This window comes from Dermacentor silvarum, chromosome 2 (assembly GCF_013339745.2).
Source record: "Dermacentor silvarum isolate Dsil-2018 chromosome 2, BIME_Dsil_1.4, whole genome shotgun sequence".
In the NCBI taxonomy this organism is placed as follows: Eukaryota; Metazoa; Arthropoda; class Arachnida; order Ixodida; family Ixodidae; genus Dermacentor; species Dermacentor silvarum.
In genome coordinates, this window is record NC_051155.1 from 255,645,707 (window position 1) to 255,670,227 (window position 24,521).

Below are 24,521 nucleotides of genomic sequence, written 5' to 3' on the forward strand. Positions count from 1 at the left end.
GTGCTCATATAATGGGAAAAAAGTGGTATCTGAGCCTATACATATACAGCGGGGTTTAGGCAAGGGTGCCCTCTGTCACCTTTGTTCTTCTACCCACAAGGATTAGAGACCAAATGATAGAGAGTGGACTTGGCTTCAAGCTTCCTTTTCCAAGCAAGGAGAATGGATTGAACACTCATTACCAGGACTGATGTACGCGGATGATATAGTATTAATGGTTGACAACAAGGAAGATTTGCAGGCATTAATGGGCATCTGCTTTAAAGAAGAAGATAGTTTAGGTTTGAAGTTTAGTCTGTCTGTCTGTCTGTCTGTCTGTCTGTCTGTCTGTCTGTCTGTCTGTCTGTCTGTCTGTCTGTCTGTCTGTCTGTCTGTCTGTCTGTCTGTCTGTCTGTCTGTCTGTCTGTCTGTCTGTCTGTCTGTCTGTCTGTCTGTCTGTCTGTCTGTCTGTCTGTCTGTCTGTCTGTCTGTCTGTCTGTCTGTCTGTCTGTCTGTCTGTCTGTCTGTCTGTCTGTCTGTCTGTCTGTCTGTCTGTCTGTCTGTCTGTCTGTCTGTCTGTCTGTCTGTCTGTCTGTCTGTCTGTCTGTCTGTCTGTCTGTCTGTCTGTCTGTCTGTCTGTCTGTCTGTCTGTCTGTCTGTCTGTCTGTCTGTCTGTCTGTCTGTCTGTCTGTCTGTCTGTCTGTCTGTCTGTCTGTCTGTCTGTCTGTCTGTCTGTCTGTCTGTCTGTCTGTCTGTCTGTCTGTCTGTCTGTCTGTCTGTCTGTCTGTCTGTCTGTCTGTCTGTCTGTCTGTCTGTCTGTCTGTCTGTCTGTCTGTCTGTCTGTCTGTCTGTCTGTCTGTCTGTCTGTCTGTCTGTCTGTCTGTCTGTCTGTCTGTCTGTCTGTCTGTCTGTCTGTCTGTCTGTCTGTCTGTCTGTCTGTCTGTCTGTCTGTCTGTCTGTCTGTCTGTCTGTCTGTCTGTCTGTCTGTCTGTCTGTCTGTCTGTCTGTCTGTCTGTCTGTCTGTCTGTCTGTCTGTCTGTCTGTCTGTCTGTCTGTCTGTCTGTCTGTCTGTCTGTCTGTCTGTCTGTCTGTCTGTCTGTCTGTCTGTTTCTTCTTTCTTTCTTTCTTTCTTTCTTTCTTTCTGTTGCTTCAAGTTGGTGACAGAGCGCGTCTGTCGCAGACCGAATGCCGACGTCGACATGAGCCTGGAAAACAGAGATGCTGGTGGCCTTGAAGACGACGTCCTGGCGATCACATGGTTCATCAGGGCTGTGCTTGTGTTGGTAGTGGCGGGCTTGTGCCTGAAGGCGTACCTGCTCTACAGCAAGCGCATTTACCGCGGCACCACCACGATCCGCGGGAAGACGGTCATCGTGACAGGCAGCAACGCAGGTGGGCTACTGTGGGGCAGTTGCCTTCTTGCAAAGCTAAGTGGCCGCCCACTTTTCTGGGTTTACTCACCGTAGTTAAAAAAAAACATTATTTAACCGGCATTGGCTAAGCAGGAGCGACGTAAAATTACGTAAAATTTACGACGTAATATTTCCGTACAGATAGCTGACCTCGACCTTCTATCCATCCCCCCGAATTACTAAATGTAAATTTTGGTGCAGCGCTGGCCTTGCTGTGTATTGCCACGGTTTCGCCCGAACGGCGCACATCGATTGCGATAGCAAACTAGTGGACTATACGAAGCACCCGCCGTGGTTGCTCAGTGGCTATGGTGTTGGGCTGCTGAGCACGAGGTCGCGGGATCGAATCCCGGCCACGGCGGCCGCATTTCGATGGGGGCGAAATGCGAAAACACCTGTGTACTTAGATTTAGGTGCCCGTTAAAGAACCCCAGGTGGTCGAAATTTCCGGAGTCCCCCACTACGGCGTGCCTCATAATCAGAACTCGTTTTGGCACGTAAAACCCCATAATTTAATTTTTTTAACTATACGAAGCAAGGATAGTAGTTTTATCGGCCGTATATAGGTATACTAACTAAATTAACAGGCACGGTGTCACGCACGCACAAGCAAACATGAACGCATCTCACTCGATGACCGCGAAAACTCGCTTTAAAACGCTGTAGAGAGCAAGCGAGGCATTTGTAGCGACCGAATTCTTGGTCCCGCCGCTCGCATCAACGCGAACTAAGCTGCGAAAACCCCGCAAGGAGTACTCTGCCCCCGCCGCAGATGGCTTTCAAGATACAGCCGCCCAGGCGGGAGCGCGCGGCGTATACGTGACCACCCCTCCCTACCCTGCCCCCGGAGCCTTGCGCAGCCTTGCGGCCCGGCGGCGCGGAGTAAAACGCGCACCACCCCTCCTTCCCTTCCTCCAAAGCGTTGCGCGCGACTGGAAAACGGGGCGCTTCCTTCCCGCTTCCCACCCCTAAGCGTGCGCGAGGTTGAGCCGCAATCGCCAGCTCATCCTCGCACGCTTTCACTCTCACATGGAGCATACGGCGTGCGGCGACGATTTTATCGCCCTTGGACTTTATACGAAACCTCACGGCGACGGCAGAAATGCGCCTGGACAGACAGACAGACAGACAGACAGAAAAACTTTATTTGTAGCAAGTGAGTTTGGACTCCTCTAAGTCCCTGGACCACCGCACGGTCCCGCACTACGTCGAGACGGTCATGTTCCTTTTGTTCATGACGTCGGCGGCCCGAGCCACCGCAGCAAGCTGTGATGTCGGGTCCGTAGAAGAGAGAAGGACCTCCCAGTCCTCCCAGCTTGAGATGGCGGGCTGTCCCTGCGGGGGAGGATCAGTAGGGCAGCCAAAAAGGATGTGGGACAGTGTGGCGTGAGGGTCGTCGCATAGAGAGCATGTAGGGGAGGGGCACTTCCTCTACATGCTGAGGGGATGGGAGAGAGCGGGTCTGGACGCATCTCCAGAGGATCTGTTGGGAGTGGGTAAGGGAGGGGTGGGGAGGAGGGTAAGTCCAACGGTCCAAACGGGATACTTGCCTGAGCTCTGCAAAGCTGTGCGCCCGCACCCTCGAGAAGCCCGGATCGAGGCTGTCCTGAGCCCGGCAAATCAAACCTCGGGCCAATTTATCGGCAGCCTCGTTTCCGGTGTTCCCAGAGTGAGCCGGCACCAACCGCAGCTCTACCCTGCGTGGTAAATTCTGGGTGGGGTGTTCAACAAGTGCCAGGCAGGGGTGTGAATCCTGCCTCTGGCAAAGTCTGACAGAGCAGTCTTGGAATCGCTAATGATGTATTCAGCATCCGAATGTGCAAGGGTTAAGGCGATGCCACTCTCCTCTGCCTCCTCAGGTGTAGAGCCCTAAGGAAGATGGTGAGTTAGTGGTCGGGGTAGGGTTGGGTTGTAAGCAACTGCTACAGCTTCATGCGTTGTACATGCGGCGTTTACCCAAATGGCATTCTCGGCTTGTCCGTAATACTTGTGGAGGGCATTTGCACGAGCTAGGCGGCGAGAGATGGGATGTTGGGGATGGATGTTTCGAGGAAGGGGTTTTACTACCAGGGGGTATGGATGTGTCGAGGAATGGCTATAAGGGTTGACTGATTAGCGGGCATGTTGATGCGAAGGGAGACGAGGATATGGTGGCCAGTGGCGCTCGCGGCAGGTCTTAAGTACTGCGTCTGCGTCCTGCAAGTCTTAAGTACTGCGTTCAGCTTGAGATATAGGGTGGCGTACAGAATGCGGCTAAGCGTAAAAGCATGTACAACTTTCATGCTGTCTGCTTCGTCTAAGCCCTTGTGCAGGGAAGATACGCGGTGTAGAAGCTGCAACACTGATTGCGTGGAGGTCTTGAGGGTTTTAAGGGTATGGTTATTGCGTCCGGAATCCTGCAGGTAGGGGCCAAGGATGCGCAGGGTGGGATGCGCCTGGAGCGTCCATATAATTGCTATCGCAATAAAAAATAATATAAGCTATACCAGCATTTGCGTCTGTCAAGCCTCGCGTACTTGGTATAAGACGTGTGTATCGAAAATGAAAAGAATTACAACGGTTAGCTATGCCTGGCGGCTAAAAGTTGCGCAGATGTCCCTGAACATTTTCTTTAGCGGCCGAATTTCCCACACGTCGAAGCGATCGGAACAACAAATAGGGCAAACGTCAAGAACACGAGGAGGTGAGAGAAGAGTCTGCATATTACGTATACGGAAATAGTGGTCAGCGTGAAATAATTTTGTACGAATGCCGTTAGCGTTAACGCTCTACGTCTCATACTACGCGATGATGGCAGTGCCTGTTCGGGCCTTAATAAAACTACTTCTTGGGCAAGTTGGTGCGATTTGGAAAACATGAAATTGGGGAGCTCAAAAGACATACACAAGGGAGAAATACACAGACACACAGAGCGCCAAATACCAACTGATTTATTGAAATAGCAGATGGGACATAGTGAAATTCCTGGGCATGCGCAACACAACATATATGACGCGTCATAAAAGGATCATCTCTGCCGTTACATCTGGGCTTCATACCTCAGTGACGTTGTATGATACTGAGATACACTTGTTTGAAGCACAGATGCAACGGCAGAGATAATCCTTCTATGAAAGGACATATCTATATAGTGTTGCACTTGCCCAGGAATTGCACTATGCCTCATCTTCTATTTCATTGAATCATTTGGTAGATGGCCCTCTGTGTTTCTGTGGGTGTTTCTCCCTTGCGTGTCTTTTAGCACCATAAAATCGGGTTTTCCTGTTCGTTCCTGCACTCTTTCTCCAGCGAAGCTCTCAAGAACGCGTGTTTCCCTGGCGTCCTTGGAGAATTGAAAGATGCACCCAGTCAAATTTTGAAGTGAATTGAAATTTTAGGACTATTTCTGAACCAAAGTAGGTTACCGCCGAAGAAACAGTGAAATCAGTCACGAATAGTTGTGCAAGTATCATCCTCATCATCAGAGGAGCAGCAGCCGCGGCCTATTTTAACGCGGTAGCGTTAAGGGCCCCATGTCGCAGAAAATCCGGCGACGGCGTCGGCGTCCAAGAAAATATGCTGAACCACCCCGACCGCGCAGGGCCTCCGTGTGGCGCTGGTGAACTAATGGAATGTCCCAAAGTAAAATGCGCCAAAAGTACGGCTTAACCGCAACCTGCAGGTATGATAGCGTTGGATTATAAATTGAATAAGCGAGAGAACATAATTCTGTTACGCGGAAACTCAAACACAATCCCCTTCTCTACGATTTATATAACGGCGCGCCTCGTCGGTATTCTTTGCAATAACACCATCCAGATGGCGTTCGCCTCCTCGGCTGAGGAGGAACTTGTGCCTGCAAATTTCCTAATTTCATCACCCCACCTCGACTGCGCTTCCCTTCCCTCTTGGCATCAATTCCGAAACTACTGGTCCACCGGTTATCTGCATATGCATTACATGGCCTGCTCAGCTCCATGCTTTACAGCGTAAGCTGCTATGGGCCCCATTCCAACAGCCGTTTCGGTTGGCGATGCCGTCCGTCGCAGCTATCGCCAGGAATGAGAAGAAAAAAAAAAATACCGAGTTCCCGCCGGGATCAAACCCAGGCCCGCTGCGCGAGAGTTAAGGCCCAACCACAAGGAACCAATTTTCGACGAATTTTCGGCGTCGGCGCCGGCCGACGCCGAACGGACGACGTAATACAGCCATCCCAAGCGACCCAAGGACGACGTAATACAGCCATTCAGTAGCCCGTGGACATCTCCGGTAGTTCAGGTTAAAAAGAAGGATAACACCCTACGCTTTTGTGTTGACTATAGGAAACTCAACCCCGTCACGAGCGAGATGTTTATCCACTCCCACGTGTCGACGACACCTCCGACAAACTACGCGATACTCACTTCTTCTTTTCTTTGGATCTTAAAAGCGGGTACTGGCAGATAGAAGTAGACGAGTGAGATCGCGAAATAACGGCATTTGTTATACCGGATGGTCTATACGAGTTTAAGGTGCTTCCATTTGGTCTGTGTTCTGCGCTCGCCACCTTCCAGCGGATGATGGACACTGTTCTCTCCGGACTGTAATGACAGTCGTGCCTCGTCTACCTTGATGATGTGGCGGTGGTCTCCACTACGTTCGAGCAGCACGTGCAGCGACTGAGAGCAGTTCTGAATGCCATTAGCACGGCGGGATTGGCCATAAAACCCGAAAAATGCCACTTCAATTTCCGCGAGCTCCGCTTTCTCGGACACATTGTCAGTGCTGAAGGCGTCCGCCCAGATCCGAGAAGATCACGGCAGTAGAAAAGTTTCCTAAGCCGAGAGACAAAAAAAAAAAAAAAAAAAAAAAAAAAGCTATCAGGCATTTCCTGGGACTGCGTGCCTACTAGACGTTTCTTAGAAAACTTTTCTGAAATTGTTGAGCCACTCACGCGACTTACGAAAGAAGAGGTCCCTTTCGTGTGGCACAAAGAACAAGAAGACGCCTTTTCTGAGCAACGAAGACGTTTGCAGAGTCATCCTATACTGGCCCACTTTGATGAAGATGCCGAAACAGACATCCACACCGACGCGAGAAACGTTGGTCTCGGCGCCATACTTATTCAGTGGCAGAATAGTGACGAAAAAGTCATTGCGTACGCAAACCGTACTCTATCGGAAGCCGAGAGAAATTACTCAGCTACAGGAAAGGAATGCGTGATGGTTATATGGGCCATCAGCAAGTTCCGGCCATACTTGTATGGCAGACCGTTTCGAGCCATCAGCGACTATCATTCATTGTGGTGGCTGGCGAACCTCAAGGACCCTTCTGGAAGACTCGCTAGATCAAGCTTGCGTCTACAGGAGTTTGACATCACGGTCGTTACAAGTACGGTCTCAAGCACAATGATGCTGGTTGCTTGTTACGCGCACCTATCGAATCTACGGCACCTGAATACGAGCAAGATTTCCCATTTCTTGGGGCTGTGAACACGTCGGCAATGGCTCATCATCAGCGTACTAATCCGGAATTACTCCTGCTCATCCAGCACCCTGAGGGTCAGCAAGTGAAAGTTCCTTGATTTTTTTGTCCGCGGATTAATGTGCTCGTAGGTCCTCAAGAACAACGTCCTCTACAAAAGAAACTTCGAGCCCAGTGGCGAGACGTTTCTGCTTCTCGTACCATCATCGCTACGAGCTGATATTTTAGAAGCTTGCCATGATGACCCTTCAGCTGGTCACTTAGACGTTAGTAGGACTCTGGCAAGAATCCACCAAAAATATTACTGGCCGAGGTTAATGAATTCAGTGCAGCACTATGTCAAATCATGCCGAAATCGTCAAAGGCGCAATACACCTCCACTCAAACCAGCAGGTCTTCTGCAACCGATACCGCCACCAGCAGTGCCATTAGAACAGATAGGAGTGGATTTACTTGGGCCATTTCCTGTTTAGTCCTCAGGAAAGCGGTGGAGTGTGGTAGCAACTGATTATCTCACCTGGTATGCGGAGACTTCTTCTATCACAAAAGCGACCGCCATTGAAGTCGCTCAGTTTTTTTTGTCACACACATCGTATTACGACATGGCTCACCTAAAGTTGTCATAACAGACAAAGGCACAGCTTTTATGGCCCGTTTGATGCGCAGTCTGTTATGAAACTAACACATACCGATCATAGGAAAACCACAGCATACCATCCGCAAACAAACGGCCTGACTGAACGGCTCAATAGAACGCTCGCTGACATGATCTCGATGTACGTGGACATAGAGCATCGAACATGGAACACTATTCTACCACACGCTACATTTGCGTATAATACTGCAGTGCAAGAGACCACACATTTCACGCCATTTGAACTTGTTTACGGCAGGACCGTAACAACGACACTGGACGCGATGTTACCTGTGAAAAACAGCAGCGAAGTCGACCCTGACGTGAATGAATACATAGAAAGGGCAGAAGAAGCATGGCAGTTGGCAAGGCACCGCATCGTACAACAGCAACACGCCGACGCTAACCGGTGCAGTACAATCCTGGAGACACAGTGTGGGTATGGAAGCCTATACGTACTCCCGGCCTTTCGGAAAAGTTACTGCGCCGTTATTATGGCCCCTATTGAGTACTGCGCCGGCTAAATCCCTTACACTACGAGGTAATTCCTGAAGGTGAAGTGTGCCCCGCACGACGCAGGACTCACCCAGAAGTCGTACACCTAGTAAGAATGAAACCTTACTACGAAAGGCATTGAAAGCAGAATTGGCACATGTGCCCAAGAATAGCACCGGTCGTACCCTGAGCTTTGTCCTTTTAAAGCCGTTGGCCTGTCTAGGCCGTTTCTACGCATCGGGACGATACTTCTTCGGAGGGGGACTAATGCCGACAGCATAACGACAATGATAAGACACCCACCGCATTCTAGCTGTGTCCTAAAGAAACGCCACACCACAAGCGTCAAGCAGGGCGCCGCAAGGCAACGCTGCGCCGCTCGTGCCCACGCCTCGTGGTGGCAGACCACCGGTGGCTTGTGTTCGAGAAAAGGATAGATAGCACGTGACAGGAGGCGACGAAGAAGCGAACGACGTTCGAAGAAGCGACGCTCGAAGGCCATTTTAGTTGAGGGTTGAGTCTCTTGAGTTCATGGGCACATGTTCGCCCTGAATAAATCAGGTCTCGTAGAAGCTGTTGTCGTAATTGTTGGTTACAATATCTTCAGTTTTGTTTCCCATGTAATAAAGAAAAAAAGTGGGTGATTATGACGTTTGCCATCGGACCGTGGGTACCCGCGTTCGAATCCCGCCTCGCCAAGGAAGTTCATTTGGTTTTCTTTATTTCTCTCGCTCTCTGTCTGTCTCTTTCTTTCTCTCTCTGCACCTCCTTTCCTCCTATGCTCTGCTTTCACGCTCTCCCAGCTCGGCGATGCTACGCACGACAACGAGACCAACCTAACTAGCGAGGCTTTCACACCTCTGCTGTAAAAGAAAGCTTATTTGTTGATAATTTTCTTCTTGTGATAATTGTTAAGCTCGTGCGTAAGACTTACCAGCGTCGTACAGCTCGGCACATTGTGCTCGTTGTCATGTTCGTTTTCTAAGGTTTCGAACGGGTCCCTGAGGCAGAACCCCGGAGAACCAATTAAGGACAAAGCCGTTCGTTTCAGGAAAGCACACGAGACATTTAATATAACCAGTATGAAAGAATAAATAATGAACACTTCGAATATATTAGCCCCCCCCCCAGCAAGGTACAATTACAACTCGAATATCACCCACAAAATCAGTAGAGTTATGGCATAACGCGAGCGCAAGCTTGAGGTAGAGTCAACGCAACAACAGTTCGACGTTGACAGGCAGCGGGCAAGGCGGTGAGATAAGCGGCGCTGTTCTCACCAAGCCAGTGATGTGACGGAGCGCCTAGTTGATGATTGGAGTACGGCGGTTCCGGCTGGCCAAGAGAACGCAGGCCCCCTCAGCGGACCTTACAGGTGAAGCCAGCAGGAGACCGGGACGTCTTGGCCAGGCCGCTGTACGCAAACTCGGGGCGACCGCTCACGTTCTATCTGCCTACGGGCACAGGCGTCCGCAGGTAGAAGTCCGCTGTCGGGCGAAGCACGCGAACAGGATTCGCTGGTCGGGAGAAGTCCTGGTGGCTCGGGTCCGGAACCTGACGGCCCGTCTACATCTCCAGGTCCGGTGGCCGACCTTCTTACTGGGTAACTTCCTAGAACTGCGCCGCGTTCTGCCAGCGCGCATCGTTTTTCTTCTCCTCTGGCCCTTATGTCCTTTTCCGATTGGTAATTTTCGGAGCTCCGTGTTTACCAGTGATTTGTTCTTGGAAGGTCCGTGAGTTTTCTAGAGTGGATCATTTTCCCTTTACTTTCTTTAGTCGCGCCACGTGTCCTCGTGCTTGCCGCGTCGACGTCGTCGTCTTTTGTAACACAGTGGACTCACTTCCCCGCGCACACTCTTTATCTTCACCTTTTTGTCTCACAATGCACGCCACTTTGCTTCGCGCACCACACTCACCACACATGTGCTCTTCGTTGGGCCACCTTCCAGGAATCGGAAAGGAGACGGCCAAGGAACTTGCCAGGAGGAAGGCCCGCGTGATCTTGGCCTGCCGAAACGTCCATCGTGCACAAAAGGCCGCTCAAGACATCTTTGCGGAAACTGGCGAAACGGTGGTGGTCAAGCAGCTCGACCTGTGCTCCTTCAAGTCGGTGCGGGCCTTCGCCGAAGATATCATCCGGACGGAGCCCCGACTGGACGTGCTGATCAACAACGCAGGCAACATCCCAGGCAAGTACAAGCTGCAGCGCTTAGCGCAGGCGCGCACGCACGCACGCCCTCCATCCCCCATCTCTCTCTCTCTCTCGCACACACAAGTGTGTGTGTTAATGAGGTGCCTGTCTTTTCTTCGCAGACAAGCTGATTCTCACAGAGGACGGCTACGAAGTGGGCCTGCAGAGCAACTATCTGGGTCATTTCCTGCTGACTATTCTGTTGACAGGTATGCTCTCTCCTTAGACTAACATGCGGTGTTGTTTGAATGTTTCTAAGGCCCTGAATACAAAAAGCGCCGCTTCACTTACATTGCCAAAATGAGGTACGCCTATGAGTATCTAGCATTTAGCATCTTGCTCCATAAAGCCTCATGTACTATATACAGACCCGTGAGAAAAAGTATATGGACGAGGGATTGCATGATAAAGCCGATTTTTTCAACTGCCTGCCAATGCAACTTGCAATTGAGGACTGCAGTCCAAACTTGGCATTGCGAACTTTCCAGTGTACTCGTCAATTTCAGTTACGAAGAAATTCAATCAGAAATTACGAAGAAATTCAATTTTGCGGCGACCCTGTGGTCCATACTTTTGCTCACGGGTTTACTTACAATACAATACCTGGCTTTCACCGACGTAAGGCATCGCTTCTATACCGGCTGTGGTTGGGAGTAGCTTTCACGAAGGCGTACACTAATTTGATTGGAATGACCGACAGTGCTGCGTGCGGCGTCTGCGGCGGTGTCTGCGGCGGTGAAGAGAACGTCGAACATTTATTGAGCCGCTGTCATCGATTGCAGTCGGAAAGACAAATATTATCTATCCCCATGGCTCGTCGGCCCACAAAGCTGTGAAGGCAGTTTTGTCGTTCTTGAGGGCCTACGTGAACGCCTTCGACTTGCTCGGGCCCTCCGCGTGCGTGCGGGAGCTCACTGCGTCTTCCCTCTCTCATCTTTCTATTTCCTCTTTTCCTTCCCCCAGAGTAAGGTAGCCAACCAGACGCATTTCTAGTTAACATCCCTGACTTCTCTCTCTCTCTCTCTCTTTCCTCCTCCTCCTACAATAGGATCGCAGAAAAGTATAAGCGTGCAGATGTTCGTAAAACAAGTCGGACATCGTTCTATAAGGCTTGGTCTTCGAATCGAATAGTCACTAACTATTCGTAGACACGAATACTTTTCGAATATTTAAATATTTAACTTGCGTGATAAGACATAATATTAGAGAGAAATTTCGATATATTTCATTTCGGTGTGGCCGTAGTAAACATAAAACTTGATAAGTTCTGTAGTAGAGAATGCGCTGAGCGAGCCGAACTATCCCAGCTAAATCATTCGCACTCACCGAACACTCCTGTGGACGAACTACTTGCTTGTTCTCGATGCAGTATTTGTGTATTTAGTAAACTCTTTGTAATGTGCAATTTAATGACAGAAGCTTGATAACCTTGTGAACATACCAATGGGAAAAATCCTCTTATAAAATTGGTGGCAATGTCTGTTCATTATTGGAAAACTATTCGAAAAGTGTTGGAAATTCCATTCTCTTTTGGCACTATTCGATTCATATTCGATTCGGCCTCAAATATTTATATTCGCACACCCCTACAGATAAGCAGCGCTATAATTAAGATGGGACGAGGTATAAGCAGGAGCACAAGGGCACTTCGGATGTTGTCTCGTATTCCGTAGCCCTGCTTTTCTCGGTAATGACGAACCAACTACCCAACCAGTCTCAATTCTATTTACAGTATCTTTCAGATATTTCTTTCCGGTTTGACTAAGTGACAGGGATACATTTGCAGCAGGGTGCCTCCGAAGAACACTTTGGCCCACATGAATACTGTTCGTTTGGACTGACGTTGCATGGCCAGGTCATTTGAACGGGTGCTTGCGCAGAGCTTCTCAAGAAGAGCGCGCCCAGCCGCGTGGTGAACCTGTCTTCGGTGTTGCACCACTTCGGCACCACGTGGCGCATCGAGGAGCAGGCAAAGGGCACGTACGGCTGGCGCACGCCTCTGCTCACCTACTGCAACACCAAGATGGCCATGGTGCTCTTCACCCGAGCTCTGGCACCTCGGCTCAAGATGCACGGTGAGCTGCACGTGGCGAGGCCAAGCAAAGTGCAAAAAAACATTCATAGGTTGCGCAACCTATCTGGGGGCTCCACCGCGTTTCTTGATTAATCAGGTCAGGGCTCCTTTGGCCACGCCGACGCGCTGTTGTCACAAAGGCGTAGCCGACCCGCTGCTTTGAGAAAGATGTCGCGACATGTTCTCCTTCTTGCAGTTGACTCAAGCAATGCTCTATCGACGGTTAACAATTACTAGTTGACTCTGTCGTACGTAGTATATGACTTAAGTATGTTTACAGAACACGCGAACACGACGAATTGCAGCTCTGAGAAGGAGCATTCACGCATAAACACCTTCAATCGCACTATAGGGCTACCTTTCTTTTTTTCCTTTTTTTGTATATCTGTAATACATTTTCACATCTTTTGCAGCACCTACCTCCGTGTTAATATTCATACGTGGAAAGATACAGATAGCAGGCAATATACAAGTATACGAGTATTTACAGAAAGATGCATCACACTGGCCACAACGCAACAGCCCTCGCTATCACTAAATCGTCGTCGTCTTTTAGACTTGAGGGGCCTCTTCATCCTACCCTGCACTGGGCCGTAGCACTACTTTTGACGCTTCATTGTCGCTGTGGTTTCTCTGTTCAGAGCAAGATCAGAGCGCGGAAGTCCTTTGTGCATTATGGGGCGCAGAACATGGATGCACCTTTCTGTAAGAGCGCCTTGCGTCTGGTTTTATTGCAAGCGCGGGCCACACACAGCGACCTTAAAAGCAGACGTGAAGACACGCGATTTTCAATAGTAATTACAGTAGCAAAAACTTCAAGGGTGTGTTGCCTTTTTTAATGCCAATTTGACGTTGCTTGCTTCTCCCGAAGATTATATCTCACCAACGACATCGTAATTATTGCGCGGTAAACAGGCATGTCTTATACACATTATAATTCTTATAGTTAGGTCCTGCATAGCTGTCGACTTAGAAACGAAAAAAAGAAAAAGAAAATAGATGGGGTGTTTCTTCGTATTCTTTATTTTTCTTGATTATTACGTTGGTGGCTCCAACACTTTACCTGCCTGAAAGCATTGAAAACATTCTACTCTGCTGGAGAATTAAGAAGATGAATAATGAGAACTTGTTATACCAAACAACCATTCAAATTTGCGTTGGAAGTAGGGCTAACCTAATTCTAGGTTTCTAGTCTGTACTAGAAGAAGAATAATCTTGAACTTGAACTCGAAGTTGAACTTGAACGGCGAAGGTGAAATAGCGCCATTCGCTAGACTTGACTTCTCCCGAATACACCCAGAACAATTACGAAAAAAAAACAACACTATAAACAGAAACATGATTGTGCGTATCCATGAATGACTCATATGTACATCGGCTTCGTTGGCATTGAAGCCACACGCGCGGGCCCCTATCTTGAAGGCGATCTGCGATGGGGGCAGATGAGTGCGGCGAGTGATGATAGCTTCGTGCGCGCTGTGTTCTCACCGAGTAGTCTGGCTTAGTTCGCATTGAAGCCACTCGCGCGGGCCCCTATCTTGAAGGCGATCTGCGATGGGGGCAGAGAGTGCGGCGAGTGATGATAGCTTCGTGCGCGCTGTGTTCTCACCGAGTAGTCTGGCTTAGTTCGCATTGAAGCCACACGCGCGGGCCCCTATCTTGAAGGCGATCTGCGATGGGGGCAGAGAGTGCGGCGAGTGATGATAGCTTCGTGCGCGCTGTGTTCTCACCGAGTAGTCTGGCTTAGTTCGCATTGAAGCCACACGCGCGGGCCCCTATCTTGAAGGCGATCTGCGATGGGGGCAGAGAGTGCGGCGAGTGATGATAGCTTCGTGCGCGCTGTGTTCTCACCGAGTAGTCTGGCTTAGTTCGCATTGAAGCCACACGCGCGGGCCCCTATCTTGAAGGCGATCTGCGATGGGGGCAGAGAGTGCGGCGAGTGATGATAGCTTCGTGCGCGCTGTGTTCTCACCGAGTAGTCTGGCTTAGTTCGCATTGAAGCCACACGCGCGGGCCCCTATCTTGAAGGCGATCTGCGATGGGGGCAGAGAGTGCGGCGAGTGATGATAGCTTCGTGCGCGCTGTGTTCTCACCGAGTAGTCTGGCTTAGTTCGCATTGAAGCCACACGCGCGGGCCCCTATCTTGAAGGCGATCTGCGATGGGGGCAGAGAGTGCGGCGAGTGCTGATAGCTTCGTGCGCGCTGTGTTCTCACCGAGTAGTCTGGCTTAGTTCGCATTGAAGCCACACGCGCGGGCCCCTATCTTGAAGGCGATCTGCGATGGGGGCAGAGAGTGCGGCGAGTGCTGATAGCTTCGTGCGCGCTGTGTTCTCACCGAGTAGTCTGGCTTAGTTCGCATTGAAGCCACACGCGCGGGCCCCTATCTTGAAGGCGATCTGCGATGGGGGCAGAGAGTGCGGCGAGTGCTGATAGCTTCGTGCGCGCTGTGTTCTCACCGAGTAGTCTGGCTTAGTTCGCATTGAAGCCACACGCGCGGGCCCCTATCTTGAAGGCGATCTGCGATGGGGGCAGAGAGTGCGGCGAGTGCTGATAGCTTCGTGCGCGCTGTGTTCTCACCGAGTAGTCTGGCTTAGTTCGCATTGAAGCCACACGCGCGGGCCCCTATCTTGAAGGCGATCTGCGATGGGGGCAGAGAGTGCGGCGAGTGCTGATAGCTTCGTGCGCGCTGTGTTCTCACCGAGTAGTCTGGCTTAGTTCGCATTGAAGCCACACGCGCGGGCCCCTATCTTGAAGGCGATCTGCGATGGGGGCAGAGAGTGCGGCGAGTGCTGATAGCTTCGTGCGCGCTGTGTTCTCACCGAGTAGTCTGGCTTAGTTCGCATTGAAGCCACACGCGCGGGCCCCTATCTTGAAGGCGATCTGCGATGGGGGCAGAGAGTGCGGCGAGTGCTGATAGCTTCGTGCGCGCTGTGTTCTCACCGAGTAGTCTGGCTTAGTTCGCATTGAAGCCACACGCGCGGGCCCCTATCTTGAAGGCGATCTGCGATGGGGGCAGAGAGTGCGGCGAGTGCTGATAGCTTCGTGCGCGCTGTGTTCTCACCGAGTAGTCTGGCTTAGTTCGCATTGAAGCCACACGCGCGGGCCCCTATCTTGAAGGCGATCTGCGATGGGGGCAGAGAGTGCGGCGAGTGCTGATAGCTTCGTGCGCGCTGTGTTCTCACCGAGTAGTCTGGCTTAGTTCGCATTGAAGCCACACGCGCGGGCCCCTATCTTGAAGGCGATCTGCGATGGGGGCAGAGAGTGCGGCGAGTGCTGATAGCTTCGTGCGCGCTGTGTTCTCACCGAGTAGTCTGGCTTAGTTCGCATTGAAGCCACACGCGCGGGCCCCTATCTTGAAGGCGATCTGCGATGGGGGCAGAGAGTGCGGCGAGTGCTGATAGCTTCGTGCGCGCTGTGTTCTCACCGAGTAGTCTGGCTTAGTTCGCATTGAAGCCACACGCGCGGGCCCCTATCTTGAAGGCGATCTGCGATGGGGGCAGAGAGTGCGGCGAGTGCTGATAGCTTCGTGCGCGCTGTGTTCTCACCGAGTAGTCTGGCTTAGTTCGCATTGAAGCCACACGCGCGGGCCCCTATCTTGAAGGCGATCTGCGATGGGGGCAGAGAGTGCGGCGAGTGCTGATAGCTTCGTGCGCGCTGTGTTCTCACCGAGTAGTCTGGCTTAGTTCGCATTGAAGCCACACGCGCGGGCCCCTATCTTGAAGGCGATCTGCGATGGGGGCAGAGAGTGCGGCGAGTGCTGATAGCTTCGTGCGCGCTGTGTTCTCACCGAGTAGTCTGGCTTAGTTCGCATTGAAGCCACACGCGCGGGCCCCTATCTTGAAGGCGATCTGCGATGGGGGCAGAGAGTGCGGCGAGTGCTGATAGCTTCGTGCGCGCTGTGTTCTCACCGAGTAGTCTGGCTTAGTTCGCATTGAAGCCACACGCGCGGGCCCCTATCTTGAAGGCGATCTGCGATGGGGGCAGAGAGTGCGGCGAGTGCTGATAGCTTCGTGCGCGCTGTGTTCTCACCGAGTAGTCTGGCTTAGTTCGCATTGAAGCCACACGCGCGGGCCCCTATCTTGAAGGCGATCTGCGATGGGGGCAGAGAGTGCGGCGAGTGCTGATAGCTTCGTGCGCGCTGTGTTCTCACCGAGTAGTCTGGCTTAGTTCGCATTGAAGCCACACGCGCGGGCCCCTATCTTGAAGGCGATCTGCGATGGGGGCAGAGAGTGCGGCGAGTGCTGATAGCTTCGTGCGCGCTGTGTTCTCACCGAGTAGTCTGGCTTAGTTCGCATTGAAGCCACACGCGCGGGCCCCTATCTTGAAGGCGATCTGCGATGGGGGCAGAGAGTGCGGCGAGTGCTGATAGCTTCGTGCGCGCTGTGTTCTCACCGAGTAGTCTGGCTTAGTTCGCATTGAAGCCACACGCGCGGGCCCCTATCTTGAAGGCGATCTGCGATGGGGGCAGAGAGTGCGGCGAGTGCTGATAGCTTCGTGCGCGCTGTGTTCTCACCGAGTAGTCTGGCTTAGTTCGCATTGAAGCCACACGCGCGGGCCCCTATCTTGAAGGCGATCTGCGATGGGGGCAGAGAGTGCGGCGAGTGCTGATAGCTTCGTGCGCGCTGTGTTCTCACCGAGTAGTCTGGCTTAGTTCGCATTGAAGCCACACGCGCGGGCCCCTATCTTGAAGGCGATCTGCGATGGGGGCAGAGAGTGCGGCGAGTGCTGATAGCTTCGTGCGCGCTGTGTTCTCACCGAGTAGTCTGGCTTAGTTCGCATTGAAGCCACACGCGCGGGCCCCTATCTTGAAGGCGATCTGCGATGGGGGCAGAGAGTGCGGCGAGTGCTGATAGCTTCGTGCGCGCTGTGTTCTCACCGAGTAGTCTGGCTTAGTTCGCATTGAAGCCACACGCGCGGGCCCCTATCTTGAAGGCGATCTGCGATGGGGGCAGAGAGTGCGGCGAGTGCTGATAGCTTCGTGCGCGCTGTGTTCTCACCGAGTAGTCTGGCTTAGTTCGCATTGAAGCCACACGCGCGGGCCCCTATCTTGAAGGCGATCTGCGATGGGGGCAGAGAGTGCGGCGAGTGCTGATAGCTTCGTGCGCGCTGTGTTCTCACCGAGTAGTCTGGCTTAGTTCGCATTGAAGCCACACGCGCGGGCCCCTATCTTGAAGGCGATCTGCGATGGGGGCAGAGAGTGCGGCGAGTGCTGATAGCTTCGTGCGCGCTGTGTTCTCACCGAGTAGTCTGGCTTAGTTCGCATTGAAGCCACACGCGCGGGCCCCTATCTTGAAGGCGATCTGCGATGGGGGCAGAGAGTGCGGCGAGTGCTGATAGCTTCGTGCGCGCTGTGTTCTCACCGAGTAGTCTGGCTTAGTTCGCATTGAAGCCACACGCGCGGGCCCCTATCTTGAAGGCGATCTGCGATGGGGGCAGAGAGTGCGGCGAGTGCTGATAGCTTCGTGCGCGCTGTGTTCTCACCGAGTAGTCTGGCTTAGTTCGCATTGAAGCCACACGCGCGGGCCCCTATCTTGAAGGCGATCTGCGATGGGGGCAGAGAGTGCGGCGAGTGCTGATAGCTTCGTGCGCGCTGTGTTCTCACCGAGTAGTCTGGCTTAGTTCGCATTGAAGCCACACGCGCGGGCCCCTATCTTGAAGGCGATCTGCGATGGGGGCAGAGAGTGCGGCGAGTGCTGATAGCTTCGTGCGCGCTGTGTTCTCACCGAGTAGTCTGGCTTAGTTCGCATTGAAGCCACACGCGCGGGCCCCTATCTTGAAGGCGATCTGCGATGGGGGCAGAGAGTGCGGCGAGTGCTGATAGCTTCGTGCGCGCTGTGTTCTCACCGAGTAGTCTGGCTTAGTTCGCATTGAAGCCACACGCGCGGGCCCCTATCTTGAAGGCGATCTGCGATGGGGGCAGAGAGTGCGGCGAGTGCTGATAGCTTCGTGCGCGCTGTGTTCTCACCGAGTAGTCTGGCTTAGTTCGCATTGAAGCCACACGCGCGGGCCCCTATCTTGAAGGCGATCTGCGATGGGGGCAGAGAGTGCGGCGAGTGCTGATAGCTTCGTGCGCGCTGTGTTCTCACCGAGTAGTCTGGCTTAGTTCGCATTGAAGCCACACGCGCGGGCCCCTATCTTGAAGGCGATCTGCGATGGGGGCAGAGAGTGCGGCGAGTGCTGATAGCTTCGTGCGCGCTGTGTTCTCACCGAGTAGTCTGGCTTAGTTCGCATTGAAGCCACACGCGCGGGCCCCTATCTTGAAGGCGATCTGCGATGGGGGCAGAGAGTGCGGCGAGTGCTGATAGCTTCGTGCGCGCTGTGTTCTCACCGAGTAGTCTGGCTTAGTTCGCATTGAAGCCACACGCGCGGGCCCCTATCTTGAAGGCGATCTGCGATGGGGGCAGAGAGTGCGGCGAGTGCTGATAGCTTCGTGCGCGCTGTGTTCTCACCGAGTAGTCTGGCTTAGTTCGCATTGAAGCCACACGCGCGGGCCCCTATCTTGAAGGCGATCTGCGATGGGGGCAGAGAGTGCGGCGAGTGCTGATAGCTTCGTGCGCGCTGTGTTCTCACCGAGTAGTCTGGCTTAGTTCGCATTGAAGCCACACGCGCGGGCCCCTATCTTGAAGGCGATCTGCGATGGGGGCAGAGAGTGCGGCGAGTGCTGATAGCTTCGTGCGCGCTGTGTTCTCACCGAGTAGTCTGGCTTAGTTCGCATTGAAGCCACACGCGCGGGCCCCTATCTTGAAGGCGATCTGCGATGGGGGCAGAGAGTGCGGCGAGTGCTGATAGCTTCGTGCGCGCTGTGTTCTCACCGAGTAGTCTGGCTTAGTTCGCATTGAAGCCACACGCGCGGGCCCCTATCTTGAAGGCGATCTGCGATGGGGGCAGAGAGTGCGGCGAGTGCTGATAGCTTCGTGCGCGCTGTGTTCTCACCGAGTAGTCTGGCTTAGTTCGCATTGAAGCCACACGCGCGGGCCCCTATCTTGAAGGCGATCTGCGATGGGGGCAGAGAGTGCGGCGAGTGCTGATAGCTTCGTGCGCGCTGTGTTCTCACCGAGTAGTCTGGCTTAGTTCGCATTGAAGCCACACGCGCGGGCCCCTATCTTGAAGGCGATCTGCGATGGGGGCAGAGAGTGCGGCGAGTGCTGATAGCTTCGTGCGCGCTGTGTTCTCACCGAGTAGTCTGGCTTAGTTCGCATTGAAGCCACACGCGCGGGCCCCTATCTTGAAGGCGATCTGCGATGGGGGCAGAGAGTGCGGCGAGTGCTGATAGCTTCGTGCGCGCTGTGTTCTCACCGAGTAGTCTGGCTTAGTTCGCATTGAAGCCACACGCGCGGGCCCCTATCTTGAAGGCGATCTGCGATGGGGGCAGAGAGTGCGGCGAGTGCTGATAGCTTCGTGCGCGCTGTGTTCTCACCGAGTAGTCTGGCTTAGTTCGCATTGAAGCCACACGCGCGGGCCCCTATCTTGAAGGCGATCTGCGATGGGGGCAGAGAGTGCGGCGAGTGCTGATAGCTTCGTGCGCGCTGTGTTCTCACCGAGTAGTCTGGCTTAGTTCGCATTGAAGCCACACGCGCGGGCCCCTATCTTGAAGGCGATCTGCGATGGGGGCAGAGAGTGCGGCGAGTGCTGATAGCTTCGTGCGCGCTGTGTTCTCACCGAGTAGTCTGGCTTAGTTCGCATTGAAGCCACACGCGCGGGCCCCTATCTTGAAGGCGATCTGCGATGGGGGCAGAGAGTGCGGCGAGTGCTGATAGCTTCGTGCGCGCTGTGTTCTCACCGAGTAGTCTGGCTTAGTTCGCATTGAAGCCACACGCGCGGGCCCCTATCTTGAAGGCGATCTGCGATGGGGGCAGAGAGTGCGGCGAGTGCTGATAGCTTCGTGCGCGCTGTGTTCTCACCGAGTAGTCTGGCTTAGTTCGCATTGAAGCCACACGCGCGGGCCCCTATCTTGAAGGCGATCTGCGATGGGGGCAGAGAGTGCGGCGAGTGCTGATAGCTTCGTGCGCGCTGTGTTCTCACCGAGTAGTCTGGCTTAGTTCGCATTGAAGCCACACGCGCGGGCCCCTATCTTGAAGGCGATCTGCGATGGGGGCAGAGAGTGCGGCGAGTGCTGATAGCTTCGTGCGCGCTGTGTTCTCACCGAGTAGTCTGGCTTAGTTCGCATTGAAGCCACACGCGCGGGCCCCTATCTTGAAGGCGATCTGCGATGGGGGCAGAGAGTGCGGCGAGTGCTGATAGCTTCGTGCGCGCTGTGTTCTCACCGAGTAGTCTGGCTTAGTTCGCATTGAAGCCACACGCGCGGGCCCCTATCTTGAAGGCGATCTGCGATGGGGGCAGAGAGTGCGGCGAGTGCTGATAGCTTCGTGCGCGCTGTGTTCTCACCGAGTAGTCTGGCTTAGTTCGCATTGAAGCCACACGCGCGGGCCCCTATCTTGAAGGCGATCTGCGATGGGGGCAGAGAGTGCGGCGAGTGCTGATAGCTTCGTGCGCGCTGTGTTCTCACCGAGTAGTCTGGCTTAGTTCGCATTGAAGCCACACGCGCGGGCCCCTATCTTGAAGGCGATCTGCGATGGGGGCAGAGAGTGCGGCGAGTGCTGATAGCTTCGTGCGCGCTGTGTTCTCACCGAGTAGTCTGGCTTAGTTCGCATTGAAGCCACACGCGCGGGCCCCTATCTTGAAGGCGATCTGCGATGGGGGCAGAGAGTGCGGCGAGTGCTGATAGCTTCGTGCGCGCTGTGTTCTCACCGAGTAGTCTGGCTTAGTTCGCATTGAAGCCACACGCGCGGGCCCCTATCTTGAAGGCGATCTGCGATGGGGGCAGAGAGTGCGGCGAGTGCTGATAGCTTCGTGCGCGCTGTGTTCTCACCGAGTAGTCTGGCTTAGTTCGCATTGAAGCCACACGCGCGGGCCCCTATCTTGAAGGCGATCTGCGATGGGGGCAGAGAGTGCGGCGAGTGCTGATAGCTTCGTGCGCGCTGTGTTCTCACCGAGTAGTCTGGCTTAGTTCGCATTGAAGCCACACGCGCGGGCCCCTATCTTGAAGGCGATCTGCGATGGGGGCAGAGAGTGCGGCGAGTGCTGATAGCTTCGTGCGCGCTGTGTTCTCACCGAGTAGTCTGGCTTAGTTCGCATTGAAGCCACACGCGCGGGCCCCTATCTTGAAGGCGATCTGCGATGGGGGCAGAGAGTGCGGCGAGTGCTGATAGCTTCGTGCGCGCTGTGTTCTCACCGAGTAGTCTGGCTTAGTTCGCATTGAAGCCACACGCGCGGGCCCCTATCTTGAAGGCGATCTGCGATGGGGGCAGAGAGTGCGGCGAGTGCTGATAGCTTCGTGCGCGCTGTGTTCTCACCGAGTAGTCTGGCTTAGTTCGCATTGAAGCCACACGCGCGGGCCCCTATCTTGAAGGCGATCTGCGATGGGGGCAGAGAGTGCGGCGAGTGCTGATAGCTTCGTGCGCGCTGTGTTCTCACCGAGTAGTCTGGCTTAGTTCGCATTGAAGCCACACGCGCGGGCCCCTATCTTGAAGGCGATCTGCGATGGGGGCAGAGAGTGCGGCGAGTGCTGATAGCTTCGTGCGCGCTGTGTTCTCACCGAGTAGTCTGGCTTAGTTCGCATTGAAGCCACACGCGCGGGCCCCTATCTTGAAGGCGATCTGCGATGGGGGCAGAGAGTGCGGCGAGTGCTGATAGCTTCGTGCGCGCTGTGTTCTCACCGAGTAGTCTGGCTTAGTTCGCATTGAAGCCACACGCGCGGGCCCCTATCTTGAAGGCGATCTGCGATGGGGGCAGAGAGTGCGGCGAGTGCTGATAGCTTCGTGCGCGCTGTGTTCTCGCCGCTTAACGCTGAAGCGAGAGGCAGCACGAAGGTGAATTCGCTCGCTGCTGCGCACCTTATCTTGGAAGCGATCGTCTTATGGGACGGATGATTGGACGGTTTTTCTCGTTGGAAAAGCATAGAAATGCTTACGCATTTAAAATACATTCGCCAAATGGCGAAGGAATGCCATTTTTAAAAAATAAACATAACAATACGAATAATAAGGTCTCGATGTCCTTCTGAGAGTATAACATTTTCCTGTAACATGCAACCCCAAGGAGCTGTCTACTAGACAATCTGCTTGCCATATGTCGCTGAAAACGTCTGCATCGGTTGAGCTCATTTGTCTTAATATTTTTTTCTCCGTTTCTTTTCACTGACTCATTACTTCCTTTTCATTTACATGGATCGTCCAGGAGTGACCGTGAACGCAGTCCACCCGGGTGCAGTCAACACTGGAATCGCCGGAGAAGAAAGGCTGATCGCCTACCTCTTCCGGATCCTCGTGAATCTCTACGGAAAGGTAACGGGTGCCCTTGTTTTTTGCTTTTTATTTTCTTTTTGCGTTGAGAAAGGCGCTGGTAGTGCAGGACTATGAACGGCGTCTCGAGTGCACACGGACACTGAATTGTCCCGGTGCTATGGAGGATCACAAGCTAACCGGAAGGGAAGCTAAGGAGCCATGGAAGGGAAAACATGCGTAGAAACAGCGTGGGATTCCAGAGAAAACTCGAGTAGAGGGTGTTCTGGCTGACGCCAAGACTAGTGGAGGCCGTCAGGTCGATGATACAATGCATCTGTGTAATATAAAACAGGCAACGGGTGGCCTGCAATAGAAAAGCTGGCGAGGGAAGGAACGCGCAGCTAGAAGCAGCAGAGGCTTACTTCGGGTTGGCCATACCTGGCTCTTGCGCCTCTAATCACTTTGCATAATCATGAGGCAACGCAGGGTGCACTCGGCTGTCGCAGGACTACCGGGAGTGATCGGCTGTACACGCAACTTGCGAGGAAGGAATTACGTGGTATACCGGGACGTGCGATAGCGGATTCCGACGGTTCATGTATCTTCGCATATACCTTCTGCAATAAATTTCTTATCAATTTTTCATCGCACGTAATAGAGTCATTGTACCCCTTTTAACCACTCGGTATAGTGCTATCATCACAACAGAACATCTCGTAAAGGAAAGCGATTCAGAATGACCAAGTTTATTCGTAGCTTCATGGACAGCGTCTGCTTGGGCCTAGTCAAATTTTGATCGACAAGGCTGGATGAATTCTAAACACTGGGCACGTTTAAACAACATATAATCAACCACAATGGTGTAAATTTGAAAATAGGAAAATGTGGGAAAACCATGGTCGATGATTGTTGAAGAGACAGAACGCACGCATGAGCGGCAGTGCACATGCTTGTAACCATTACACTGCACCTACGTAAGTAACCAATAATGAATTATGCATTAAAAATTGACTAAGTCGTTTGGGAAGGTTTCACTCTAAGAACGTTTTATTTGTGCCACCACGAACACATTTTAGGTCAAGCCACATGTAAGCAAGCCCAGCGATTATTGAACCACACATATCCCGGGATGGTGACACAGTGTTTGTTAGGATAGTCGCATAGACAGTGACACCACAATTTCCTCTAACTAACGTTGTCAGAAACTCAGTGGCAGGCACCGTGCAACTGCAGTGCAACACCAGACGAATAGATAAATAAAAATCTAGAGGCCTACTCCGCCAAGTTCCACAAGGGGTGAGAAGGATAAAAGCATCTTGTGCCGTGTTATTATTATTTTTGTAATGTCCAGATTTTCTGTGCCTAGTCACAGCCAAGGTCAAACGCCAGGCCGTCCAAGGTCACACAGTTTGTCGCTGATGCGCGCACCCCAGTGCGCCTGCTTTGGCTCGGCCCCTCCTTGCTCTAGCCGGATGCGCGCGCTCTCCCACGCGTCCCCTCGCACACCGCTACTATAGCGTTCTAGAAGCTTTTCTAGTAGTCGCCCATCCTTCCTATGCACTCCACTGAAGCGGCCGCTGTCGCCTATCAATGCGCCCGCTAGAGGCGCTGCAGCAGCTTCCTCCTCATCAGACGTTATCAGACTGCTTATCAGACGTTATCAGAGATAACTTCGGCACGAGAAAAAGCGTAGTTCAGACAACAGATCCAGCAAGAACAGAGAGGCCTGAGAGATCAAAATTTAGCATAGAAAGCTTTTATTGGAAAAAGGCAGCAGAAAATGTCTCTAACAACACGGCAGCAGGACCCCATGAAATCCCAATACAGCTAATCAAAAACCTCGGTCCAAAAAGCAAGGCACTGCTGACTAATGCCATAGAGCAAGTGATTAGAACAAAGAATATTCCCGTTGGATGGCATGAAAGCAAGATGAATCTCATCTACAAAGGCAAAAGAGATAAGGATAAGATGAGCTCGTACAGGCCAGTTACAGTAACGTCGGTGATATATA

General features: G+C 52.9%; 1 protein-coding gene across 1 annotated transcript; it reads left to right on the forward strand.

Annotated features, from left to right (window-relative positions):
- The first annotated feature begins 1,096 nt into the window (after window positions 1–1,096).
- On the forward strand, window positions 1,097–22,904 carry LOC119443170 (retinol dehydrogenase 12-like). Its single transcript, XM_049662635.1, has 5 exons — window positions 1,097–1,371; window positions 9,912–10,139; window positions 10,255–10,362; window positions 12,034–12,228; window positions 22,464–22,904. Exons 1-5 carry the CDS (start codon window positions 1,179–1,181, stop codon window positions 22,643–22,645), a joined length of 906 nt encoding a protein of 301 aa, XP_049518592.1. The 5' UTR covers window positions 1,097–1,178; the 3' UTR covers window positions 22,646–22,904.
- Window positions 22,905–24,521: the final 1,617 nt, after the last annotated feature.